A 13,643-nucleotide genomic window follows, 5' to 3' on the forward strand; every position below is an offset into this window, starting at 1 on the left:
CATGGCCATTTATAACACGTAATCCAACCGGAACAAAACAGAAATTGTAGCGATATTAACGGAAAGTTTGCCTTGAATATTAACGGGACGGCAATGGCACCCATTTGTGGTACTAATCTTGCTATTTTGTAAAATCTAAACCTGCCAGTGACGCTATTTTAGTTTCATGGCCGTGTTATAATAGTAGATTATTGTCGTGGCCTGCAAATAGGCAATTACTGGCTGAGTATGAGTATTTACAGCCAGTGTCCGATTCACAACCGCAATGACACATACTTTCCTACGTGTTGTCTATTTGTACTAATACTATTGTTGTGTCTTGTGTTGTGAATAAATGTATTTTTTCTTTCTTTCTTTCTTTCTTTGATATGTAAAGAATAATGACAACTTTTACGGACATTTTTGAGAAAAAATTAAAGCATAGTTTTTATTCACCTTCATGAAGCGAGTTAAGTGCTTGTAACTTGCGGAATAAGATTTTTTTATTATTTAAAATAGTGTTCAATTGTGTTAACATTAATTTTTGGGAAAGTTCCAACAGTTTATTTTGGACCTACCTACTGTTGATCAAAAAAAAAATCTTTACCGCCGTAATAATCAATATCAGTTTTAGGGCTATAATAGTAAAGACTAATTTCACTTACAAGTTAATGGGACAATCAGACTTAGCGTTTTTTTATGTAGAAACCAAACCAAAACTAACTTACTTTTCTGTTAGCAATTTATTTGTGTGGGGCTTTTCACGGAAAAAAAATGTGCAAAGGTTTTGTTATGCGCAATTATGTGAAATTTGGCTTATGAGAAATGATTAAACTGCAAAAAAAGTTTATGTGATACGTTTTACCGTGAGTTTCAGGCAAACAAGATTATCCTTGACGAGTCAAGGTACTTTCTTTAAATTATTTTCCTCCTCTTTATTTTCGCATTTTATTCAAATGGTGATATATTATTAAAACATCTTTTTATTTATGCTTCATCGGATGTTTTTAAATTTCAAGTAAGTAACAATAAAACACTATACTTAGTCACTAACACAATTAACTGTGCAAAATCCGATAAATGAGCACAAGGACGAGCAGTAGGAGCATAAAAAAAGTTTTAGGAACAAAAACTGCGCCGACCATTAGTATTCCAAACAAAGCATAATTAATTTGCATTCTTCTTGTAAAAATATTATCGTAGTTTCAGTATTGCTAGCTGACAGTCTGAGGTGGATCTTGTCGCCCTTGTACAGCTATCACAACACAATCTACTGTATTCATTTACAGATACAGTGATAACTGAGTTGTTAAAAACCTGTTAAGAGCTGGCAACGATGCGTTTTTGTTAGTTTTTCTCAGTTATTCCATAAAAATTGAATGAAAATTGAAAAATGTGGTCTGATAGAACACTTCTCAATATATAAGTTAATGTGTCTAGACCAATAATATTATTCGTTATAGACTTTAATATTCTTTTAAACCGTTAATAAACATGATTAGGTTAGCTTGCAAAGATCCCTTTTAGGGACAAGTTCGCTTTTGTACTCTTTTGTTTTGTTGTTTTCTTTTTCTATTATTTTTGTGTTTATGTACAATAAAGTATTTTCATACATACATACATATTTATTTTAAAAGAATATAAAAGTCTACCACGAATAATTATTGGAGTACGAGTAGACACATCAACTTATATTAATAAGAAGTGTTCTATCAGACCACATTTTTAATTTTCATTCAATTTTCATGGAATAATCGAGAAAAAACTATCAAAATGCAATGTTGCCAGCACAACAGGTATAAACGCTAAAAGGCTCATTATTCGAGCGTTTCATCCGCCGTTTTTGGCGTGGTCACATTCTTTTATGAATTTGAATGAAAGAATGAAAGAAAGAAGCAAGGCAATTCATAAATATAAATATATTTCAGATTATTTTTCAGATTCCTGTACTTCTAGTAGATAACCTGAAATCTGTAACAGAATCTTCTATCAGGTCAACAAATATGTGCCCGCAATTAAATGGAATAAACGCTTAAATAGTTACCCAAAATCAAATATTTAATATTAAAAACAGATATCTAACACGTCACAAGGCCCTAGTTTTCAAGCTGGTTAGACCGAGTTGTTTGACTGCAGATATTGACAACAAGACTGCCAAGTGGTTAGAGAACCAAATAATTATACCAAAATAACCAAAATAGAAGCCGCGGTGGCCTAGTGCTTTGACCTATCGCCTCTCAAACAGAGGGTCGTGGTTTCAAACCCCGGCTCGCACCTCTGAGTTTTCGAAATTCATGTGCGGAATTACATTTGAAATTTACCACGAGCTTTGCGGTGAAGGAAAACATCCTGAGGAAACCTGCACAATCCGCACTGGGCCCGCGTGGGAACTATAGCCCAAACCCTCTTGTTCTGAGAGGAGGCCTGTGCCCAGCAGTGGGACGTAGTAGGCTGGGTTGATTGATGAACCAAAATAGGGGAAAATATGAAGTATGAAATATAAAAGTACTTTGCTCTCTAGTTTGAGGACTTTAATTTAAGTATCCATTGTGTATTTTATAGCTTCGTCTTTTACTCGTAATGCTATTTGGGGGGTCATTTTAAGCACATTAAAGGTGAGCAGGTGGTGTATAAAAATCGAAATAATTAAATTCCTAATAAATGTAAATACGTTGATTGAATCCAGAAACAATTTTTGTTTAAATCAGAGGCGGCACAGGTACACCGATTGGATTTGAATTCATGAATACCTATTTGTTATGACCCGCTTGCTTTAAATCAGTCCCTTTTTAAATTGCGTAAAGGCAATCATGAGATATTTGTTTTGGATAGATAGATAGATTTATCATCTTCTGAATAAATACATACAGGCTAGTTATACTATTATGAAACTCATAAAAAGTTCATCAAATTTTATATTTTCATTTTTGTCATAAAAATATTTTTATTTTTTTCAAATAAGCATAAAAAAATAAGATCACGCAAAATAGTTATCGATTTCCAATAAAAAGACAGCCAAGATTAAAAATCCAGTGACAAGTTAGAAAAAAAAAAACAGTAATGACGAATAATAAAGTTAAAATGTTGGACGTAACAAAATACAATCAAATGTCAGTATAAAACATGGAATGGAGCCAAATTAAAATTTCAAAATTTGAAAAAGCCGTGGTGGCCTAGTTGTTTGACCTATCGCTTCTCAAGCAGAGGGTCGTGGGTTCAAACCCGGCTCGCACCTCTGAGTTTTTGGAAATTCATGTGCGGAGTTACATTTGAAATCACCACGAGCTTTGCGGCGAAGGAAACATCGTTAGGAAACCTGCACAAACCTGCGGAAAGCAATTCAATGGTGCGTGTGAAGTTCCCAATACGCACTGGGCCCGCATGGGAACTATGGCCCAAGCCCTCTTGTTCTGAGAGGAGGCCTGTGCCCAGCAGTGGGACGTATAGGCTGGGATGATGATGATGAAAATTTCAATTTATGATTTGGAAATTCTAAATATATCGATATATAATATATATATATCGGGTGTGTCCTGTAGTACGAGCAAAAACTTAAAAACAGGTCGTCCTCGTCAAACTAAACAACATAAGTTCAGCGACTTTTAAAAATAATGGAGTCTTTGAATTTTCCTTTTTCATTAAATAATGCTATCAATGTACGTCATCCTAGAACCCAACTGACGTCGCCTGTCACGCTACACATCAAGCAGTTTCCTCTACATTGCTTCTTCGAATAAACTTAAAAGTGTAATAAAAAATATGAAAACTAATTATTTTAAAGTCGCTGAACTAATGTTGTTCAGTTTAAGCATTATGGTCTATGTTTTAATTATTTGCTCATATTACAGGCCACACCCGGTGTATTTTTTAATTTATTTTTAGGAAACAAACGGTTAAATTTCAATGCAGCGACATACATAATATATACTTAAGAACCAATAGTTCTATTAATTATAAAATAAACTATAATTAATGCCAGCACAAAAACAAAACAGGTTAACCTACAATATTCAATTAGTTACATATTTGTTACCTTCAACCAGCAAGACAGTAGCAATCTTAAGTATTTTTAAGAATAACAAGCTATCTAATGTAGAGAAAAAGAAAACAATCTGTAACTTTAACTTTTAACTAATACGAGTATAATATTCTATGCGTAATTTTTTTAACCAGGATGTGTTCTAAATAAAAACCGAATTTATTTTTGTTTTTAACCCAAGGGAAGGGCCGAAAAATTTAGTTCAAAGGTTCTTTTATATCCAAAAATTTTTTTTGTGGTTTACACGCTTAAATATTGTGGGTTAAAATAAATATTTCCTTTAAAATATTAAAGATACAAATGTTATGGTATTTAGTTAGTGTTAGTAAATATACTCGTAAAGAAGAAAAAATAGACCCATGAAAGTGGATATGGGACACTAGACGAAACGAGATGGTTGATAAGATGGAATGTGGACGAAGTAAACATAGTGCATAGCGTTTGCACTTAGACAGTTAGCGCATTATAACTAGACTTGCCAGCGCAACTGTGCCAAAAAATGCCAGGTTAATTTGGAAACTGGCTAAAAGCTAAAAAAATCTTAAATAGAAATGGTCATTTGAGTGTTACGTAACTTTTACGGTGGGGGAGGAAGGGTACAAAAAAATGTTATGGCGCATTGCACAGAAGACAGGGAGGGCCAAAAATCTTCAAATTGCGCTGTCACACTAGAACGCCCCTCGATCATTCTGGTTCCTAGTTCATTGCTTCTCTATTTTAGAACTCGGGCGAAACTTCTTCGGACAGCACTTGACATGATTCACGTTCCAGGGTTTATGCGCATGCGTTGGACCTGTCTCTCTACCTTGATCGAGAGGAAGACTACATCCCGTGGGGCGCCGCCAACGCCGCATGGAGCTACCTCGACGTGGTTTTGAGCGGCTCGCCTGCCGTATACGAAATATTCCAAGTAAGTTAAAAAACATGATACTTTTAATATTCGAATATTATAAGAATGACAAAGAAAGAGAAAGATTTATTTCGGGTCCACCAGTACCATCACCTTACAGTAATTGATAAGACTAAAATAGCAAACTAACAATAACTAAGTAACGATAGAACGCCAAAAAGTCTTTGATGTTTAAATGTGTGGTATGGCATGCTAAATAGCCAATATTTGGGTGGAAGAGGTCAGGAGCACGCTGGGTCATTACGTTCACGTAATTTTCAAATAGTGCAGAAGCACTCATCTGGTTTGGTGCGTAAATTAATAGTGTATTTTCTTTTGCGGCGAATTAAATAAAGGCAGTCGACATAGGTAACACGTATTACACGACACTGAGTTTTTTCTTCTTGTGCCAGAGAGACACCCTGCACTAATACATTGTAGCCGGAATAGGTTTTAGTGCGCGAACAATTAGCTATGTATGTATCCATTGCTTAGTATCCATAAAAACTTTAGTAAAGAGAGCAAAAGAGGCAATGGATGACAATACTTTATTGTCTCAGGATCTTAACTGTTTATTTTGTTATATTGACTACGCAATTAATAAATACCTACTCCTTGATTGTCAAAAATATAGATTTGGGATTAAAACAAAATTATATCCACAGGCAAAGAATAGCCGGTAAGCACTGAAATAGGTTGGGTTTCCCGTCATTTAATAACCACAACCCAAACTTAGCATTAAGTTAAGTGGATTCAAGTGTTTCATTTGTTCGGGTAGAATATAATGTTCAGTAGTTGAATAACTCGAAAAGGATTCGAAGTCAGCCGAATGGGTTTTCGTTATTGGCATCGTCGTCTTCCCCACACAAACTGAATGTTTTATCATCATTATTGTCGGGTATTGGTAATGATCTTGCCTGCTGGGGATTGGTAGTGAGCTTGCCTTCGGAATCTAAAAGCTTAGTGATTATTTGACCTGAAATGTATACATATTTCAGAATCATTTTTTAATTTTTTATTTATGACGGTGGATGCATTCTACACTTCCACTGAACGTAGAAGTTAGTTTTTAGTTTTGTAACTAAGGGACCCCATACATCCCTGTATTATTATTATTATTATTTGTAATTTTTTTGTTTAATTTTATACTTACTAATAGTTTTTAAGTGTTTTTTTTTTTTTTTTTTTTTTATTCGACTGGATGGCAAACGAGCGAGTGGGTCTCCTGATGGTTTTATTGTACTTAATTATTTTATTTTGAAAAAAAAAAACTTTCTGCCACGTTTCTTGCCGCTCATTCTTCTTGGCAATGATGGTCTTTACAAAAGCGCCGGTAGTTTAAAAATACGTGGAAAAGTGCCCATTGCGGCCTATTTACTAAATAAATGATTTGAATTTTGAATCGCCACAACGGCAAGCGGTTGTAGTATAAGATGTACTTTATAGTCCCAAGAAGATGCTACTGTCCATCTTATCCTATGTCCCTCAGCCGGTTTCTACGGCGCCCACAGCAGTAGAAGGGGGGCAATCCCGGATCCTACGGCAAAAATAAACGATTAAAATAAAAGTATTATGAAACTTTAAGAGATATTAAAAAGTGCAAACAGGCATTTAGACTTTGTAAAGAAAAGTGACTTATTTTTTACAAAAGTGTAGTGTTTTTGTTTTTCAGTTCAGTTGTATTCAACTTCTGCGATTTTCAATCATAATAAAATACTTAAGTGTAAATCACAATATTAATCGATTCTCAAATTTTTGGTGTTATTATTATTCATAATGACAATACAACCGGGATTCAAAATTTCACCTTGAACTATAAGGGGCTGTTTTATCACCCATTGATTAGTGTTAACTGACAGTTAAATATGATGCGGTCTCCGTCTATTCGAACAAAACAAAAAGAGATGGCTTCACATTTAACCGTCAGTTAACACTAATCAATGGATGGTGAAACAGCTCCTAAGTCTACTTACGACCACGATCATTTAAATATAGCAAAAACGTTGAGGCTTTAGCGACATTCAACGCGTGACCAAGAATCATGCTGGTCATTTGGAATTATTAAGTCGCTAATATATTGGAATAAATATATTTGTCATCAAATTAGTTTTAAATATTTATTATTATTAATAAAATCTGTGAAAATTTTATATTGATTGAAAGGTAGCCTATCAGAATCTAGGACATGTATTAAGGCATGAGCGGTATCATTTACTCCAGACAATAATGATGGGAAAAATTGAGGGAGACGCGTCGGAAGAAGAAAGAAATCGTGGCTCCGAAACATCAGAGAGTGGACCGGTATCGCCAGTGTGGAAGAACTGTTTTCTCTGGAGAGAGACAAGGAGAGATATGCGGAGCTGACAGCCAACCTCCAGTAGCGGAGAGGCACGCAAGAAGAAGAAGAAGAATTGATCGATAATTAAAATAGACCAACACATTAATAGTACTAAGAATACTTGACCAAGGGACAGCTAGATACAGGCATCTATCAGTTGCTCATACTGCCTGCCTTTTGCCTGTCTGCCTAAATTGAAATAATAATCATTAATATAATGTCAATTTAAACCAATTGTACAAGGGAGCTCGGTAGAAATAATGTCGTAACTTGCTATTGAAAATCATAATGGGAGGCGAAATTCGAAATGAAAAGGCAAGGATATGATCTTTAGAAACGTAAGAGAACCCTTCTCATTGAACGTATTGTGGATGTGAGGGACACGTGCAATCTATAATTTGGGTTCAAATGGATTTAATTTGCCATAATAATGGGCCTTTAGTGCAGGTGCCCTATTCAATGTTCTACTGATATAAATTGGGTTATATCTTTACAAAATATTAATAGAAATAATAATTAATATCAATATTTGCATGCTAGAACTGGCTGTGCACTAATTAAGCCTTTAGGCCAGTGGTGGGCAAAAATTTCTTCATTGGGGAGGGGGTCAAAAAGTTAGAGATATTTTAGAGGAGGGCCAGGATTACTTCATTCTATTTTATATTTTTTGCCAAATAATTTGAAATAGTGAAATGAAAATACTGTAGGACGATCAAAATAATAATTATCGCGGGCCATATAGCGGGCCGGAGTAAATCCCTTCGCGGGCCGTACTTTGCCCATCACTGCTTCACTGCTTTTTAGCTAATTTTGTATCACTTCCACAGTGGTCGAATTGATTTGAAGGTATACATAGTGCATGTAGTTTGGATGACAAATGCAAATACAGTTTGTAAAAATGAAGGCAAGAAAAAAAACTTGTAGTAATAATATTTATACTTACCGTTACCCGCGTCTCCGTCCGCGCAAAATTCGTTTATCGCTATCCCGCGGGAACTATGCAATTTTCCGGGATATAAAATATCCTTTGTCCTTCTCCGGGATTCAAACTATGTGTATACCGCTTTAAAACTTACGAAGGCTATACTATAATTCGTATATGAAAACTAGCCAAGTCCAACCGTAGGCTTCAATATATTTTTCAAAGTTATAAGAAGATAAATATTTTTATATTATTATAAATAAATTTCAGGATTGACCATTGAACTTGGCACCTTGGCACTTGGCATCCATTTAGATCTCACTTTTTTGTCGTTAAACTCAACAATCAAGGCATATAACATAATATTGAACTTGACTCTCATTTCACATAATTATTATTATGTTTTAGTGGGCTATTATATTGTTACCTTTATCATATTATTTCGCTTGCTTTTACTTTTACACTCCATCCTTTTGTACGTTTCAAGATTGTAAAATTATAAGAAGACAAATAAATAATACTGTTAACTACCGACCAAGGTCATTATGTATTTTTTTTTTCTCCATTACTCTGTCAAATGGTAGTAAGTAAAGAGCCATGTTTGATACCGATCTCAAGTATATGTTATCAAGTAGAGAAGTAGACAAATAAAAATGTATCAGTGACGGAAAATTTATCTTGATCTATCAATAGATTAAAAATGTAGGTGACTTCAGGTCTCTGAGATCACTACATACATACGAAAAACTAAATTCCGAAAGTCGGAATCACGAATTTCAAAATACCGATTTTTATAATTCCGAATGCTTTAAAACTCCTAATATGACTATTCCGATTCTTCATAAATCCGATTTTATAAATCCGAAAATTAAAAATATCTAAGGTTTTCAAAATTCCAAATTTTAATATCATCATCATCATCATCTCAGCTGTAGGACGTCCACTGTTGGACATAGGCCTCCCCCATCTCTCGAATTTTAATATACCAAACAATAATAATTCCGACTCAATAATAATCAGAAATGTCAAAAATACGAATTCCGATTACTAAAATACCGATTTTCAAAATTCCGAATATCATTACACATTTGACTTATTAACATAAGCTATGTAGGTTAGATGGCCTAAAACAGTAGTAACTGTTATTTTATTTTCAGCAATGTGACGCAAGGTCGACGGAGCTCCTATTCCGCGCAGTTAAGGCGCTATGCGCCTTGACGCAATTCTAACCTAACATAACCTATACAGGTCAATTTACCTAAATTTATTGATATGAAGTACGATACGAAGTTTATTTTGCCGAATGACATATTTCCGAATTAGCGATGTCATTTCGAAAAATTGATAATCGGAATACTGTACTTCGGGCCAATAACATCGGAGTTTTAGAAAATCTGAATTAGCAAATTCGGAATAAAATATTTCGTAATATTTGGGTGCTCCTCACTAACAGATTCTTTTATCTGCCTTTCTGAACAGATTTTTTAAGAGAGATTAAGTGTTCTACAACTAACAGTACATATATAAAAATATGTATGAGACAAGCAAGATGTGGGTACCGATGGCATTGTTAAAACTCGTAGGCAATTGGTGGATGCTAAATGGCGGTTGTCATTAATTCACAATTCACAAACATCTAGCATTTAAAAGGTTGCTTTTTTACAATAGTGGACATCTACGAGATCATGACGATGAGACATAAGTGCATTTAAAACATGCAATGCACGTACCATCAGCCAAATATGTGGTCTACCACCCTAAAGTTGGTAATCGTTTGCATGCCACATTTGTCTGATGGTACATGCTGCATCTGCATATGCATGCATAGCACAGCACTCACTTTTTTTCTGAACATTTGACACTTCCTACTTCTAATTCACTGATATTCTTTTACCTACTGCAGCACCATTCTCTTCCAACGGTTATCGGTTGTACGAGCGATCTGGCTCGCCAATTGCCACTTAATGTATATTCTTTGAACTATGTCGGGTTTTGCTTCGGTTAAAAGAAACTTATATTTTGTAGGAATACGCCCTGGGTCTGACAGCGCCTCTGTACCAGCAATTCGGCTTCACAGCGGCATCTGGGGAAGAGCATGTGGCTGCTTACCACAGAAACATCATCTTGGATATCAATTGCCGCTACGGCAACCAAGACTGCGTCAATACTGCTTCAGAACTGCTACAGAACTTCAGAAATAATCCTTGTAAGATTTGATAATATCTGTGTTTCACATTTTTTCCACACATTGATTGATGTTGAAAAAAAAAACACTCAAACTATATTGTTTTAACCTAATCACTAAACTAAACTAAGTGTGTGTGTGTGTGTGTGTTGTATGTACAATAAAGAGTTATACAATGCAATGCAAAACAATACTACGGGCCGCTTAAATGCCGTATCTGTTTATTCTATTCGATTAAGCAGATACAGCAATATATATCTGTTACAAAAGAAAAAGAAATCAATAAAGTAGTAAAACAGAGGGTTCATTTCCACTTTATCTACAGCCCAGCGCCTGAACCCTGATATCCAAACCATCGTGTACTGCTCCGGCCTCCGCGGCGGTGACGAAGAGAACTTCGAATTCCTCTGGCAGCAATACGTCGCCAGCACCGACTCCAGTGAGCAGTCCATTTTGCTAAGTGCCCTTGGATGCACCAGCAACGAGGAGCTAAGGCAAAAGTAAGTTTTTTTTTATGATTACGGTGTAATCTGTTTAAATCGGCGGAGTATCCGTGACAGCTTACTGGTATTACCTGTGGCCTCCCAAAGAGAAGATCGTGGAAGACATGAAGAAATCTACACACAACTTAAAACTTCATCATCATCATCATCATCGGCCTATCTTAGTCCACTGCTGGACATAGGCCTCTCCAGTTGCACGCCACTGTGCATGATCCTCGGCCAGTCTCATCCAGTTCTTGCCAGCTAACCTGCAAAGATCATCGCTCCACCTAGTCTGAGGGCGCCCTACGCCACGCTTGCCGATTCGCGGTCTCCACTCAAGAACTCGTTTGCCCCAGCGGTTATCAGTTCTTCGACTGATATGGCCGGCCCACTGCCACTTCAGTTTGCAGTTTACTTAAAACTTAATGTACTCGCATCATTAGTGTAAACTTCAAAATCTTCACTGGACTTGGCCCTATACTTCGAAGTGCAAAATTCTAACTTCGTTTAATGCCGTCCCGCTCACGCTTATATTATTTAATACGAGAGTGAGAGGGACGGTACGATACGCACTTGCATTTTCAAATTTCGTAATAGCCCCCCTGTGTAGAGCCTGGGGATGCTAATTCTGTCAGCATTGAAATTTGGGAAATATAATATTTACTTAGGCCAGATGATATTGGGAATGGTGATGATGCTGATGATTTACCAATAAAATTGTTGAAATTAAAATCTGTACGCCACGTAATATTTATTTTTTTAATGCAGATAGCAAATAATCTATGACTCATCTTACAAAGTACACATTTATAATCTCTTCCATCTGTCACTCTAAAACTACTCTCGATTCATCAGTGACTAATTCTGTATTCCTCAGCTACTTGAACGAAGTGATCGATGACAACTCACCCGTGCGAGAGCAGGACAAACATACTATTATCGTGTCCGTCGTTAACTCGAGTCCTGAGGGTATGGAAGCTGCCCTTGAGTTCATCATTGAGCACTGGCCTCAAATTCAACCTAGGTTAGTAGAAAAAGGAATACCATTACACGAATAAAAAGAAACTAGGAATCTCAAGAACACACAGCCCAGTCACCGGCTATGATACCTGATAGAATACCCAACAAAACTTTATTTGTATTGTTCAATAGTCAACACATATTTTATATTATTTATAATATCCTATCCGATATTATTGCTGAGACTGATGCATGGAATGAACGACTGTAATGATGGATACTATCAATTCGCCAATAGCAACAGTTTGTATTAAAACATGATATTGCACTATTTCAACGTTCGAGCATGAAACGGTCATACTCGTACTCTTGTCGATTTTACTTATCGATTTAGTGAACCTTATATTTCGAATCTTGTATCTTTGTGATTTTTTTGAGTAGGCGAACAGGGGGCCTACCACGCTCTCTTAATTAAGTTTAGGCTCTAAATTGAACTGCATCGCTATTTCATACCACGACGTTACTTTTGCGATTCAGTTCAGGCACGATTCAGCGACAGCGTTACAGACATTTTCATTCACTCACTTCAAGCGGTTTTCGTACCATGACGCTGAACTTGAGTGGGAATTGAATTGCTTCTGTTTCAAATTTAGCGATTCAGTATAAGTTACTCATTCTGTCAATTCTTTTGGAATTTTAAGTGTTTTACTTGGAATATTTTTAAATTTCAAGAACTTTTAAACTTTTATTCAAGTTTTATAACTTTTCATAGGTACTCACGACATTGTGCTTCTTAACTCCTCATTGATAAAACTAATTTTTCAGTGAGAAAAGAGACTCGTGGATTAGTGACAGCGTAAACATTTTATTTGTAATCAACACAACGGTTGCTAAGAACACGGAATGACATAGAGTTATTGCTTTTTCAAAAATAAAGAGGTTTTAGTATACAATATTTGGTTTGCATATAGCGGCATCCCTTTCACGACTTAGCGTTTCAGTTTCGGACCAGAGACAATATCGGTCTTTCATTCACATGTAAACCATTGAGACTCAGCTCTGAAAAATAAACGTCGTGGTACCAATTTCGACGATTCAGTTTAGGTGCCTAAATTGAACTGCTCTGCGTTTGGATCGTTTATGAAAAGATCATGGTAGGCCCCCAGTATTAATTCTAACTGGCTATAAAATACGTTTTTACTACAGCCATTTTTTAAAAGTATCCTTTTTACAACTGTATTTGCATGGATATTTAAATTACAAAATATACAGAAACTTTCAAGTCATTCCGACTAATGGAATAAGGTTAAATTTGGCTTGCAAAACAGCAAGTTATTTCACTAAAAAGCTTAAAGCTTGTAAAATTGATAAGATTGTCAGATTCTCAGAATTGCAGGTGGTAGGACCTTGTGCAAGGTCCGCCCGGATTGCTACCACCATCTTGCTCGCTAATCCTGCCGTGAAATAGCAGTGCTTGCCCTGTTGTGTTTCGGCGTGGAGAGTAAGACAACAGGTAAAATTAATGGTACTTGAGGTATCCCATCATAGGCCTCTAGGTTGGCAACGCATCTGCAATCCCCCTGGTGTTGCAGGTGTCTATGGGAGGTGGTAATCTCCTACCATCAGGAGAGCCACTTGCTCGTTTGCCACCCAGTCGAATAAAAAAAAAAAGATTCTCATAATTTGTTTTCATATCTGTTTTTGTTCATAGAGTTCAAGGTTTGACTGGAACCACCAACATCTTGAACGCATTTGCCAGAAGACTCACAACTGCTGAGCACTCAGACTAAGGTATTTTTTATTTTACTAGACTTTTACTCATGGCTTGATTACGCGAATCAGTATG

At 36.0% G+C, this 13,643-nt stretch overlaps 1 protein-coding gene across 1 annotated transcript in view; it reads left to right on the forward strand.

Annotated features, from left to right (window-relative positions):
- LOC141445423 (aminopeptidase N-like) overlaps nucleotides 1-13,602 on the forward strand; it is a 21,999-nt gene extending 8,397 nt beyond the window's left edge. The window contains exons 3-7 of the mRNA XM_074111266.1: nucleotides 4,790-4,928; nucleotides 10,193-10,373; nucleotides 10,678-10,852; nucleotides 11,715-11,861; nucleotides 13,509-13,602. Coding sequence (XP_073967367.1) covers nucleotides 4,790-4,928; nucleotides 10,193-10,373; nucleotides 10,678-10,852; nucleotides 11,715-11,861; nucleotides 13,509-13,587 — 721 coding nt within the window. The 3' untranslated portion in view covers nucleotides 13,588-13,602. The remainder of the gene's footprint in view (nucleotides 1-4,789; nucleotides 4,929-10,192; nucleotides 10,374-10,677; nucleotides 10,853-11,714; nucleotides 11,862-13,508) is intronic.
- The last annotated feature ends 41 nt before the right edge of the window (nucleotides 13,603-13,643 follow it).

The sequence above is a fragment of the Choristoneura fumiferana genome, chromosome 2 (genome assembly GCF_025370935.1).
Source record: "Choristoneura fumiferana chromosome 2, NRCan_CFum_1, whole genome shotgun sequence".
NCBI lineage: Eukaryota > Metazoa > Arthropoda > Insecta > Lepidoptera > Tortricidae > Choristoneura > Choristoneura fumiferana.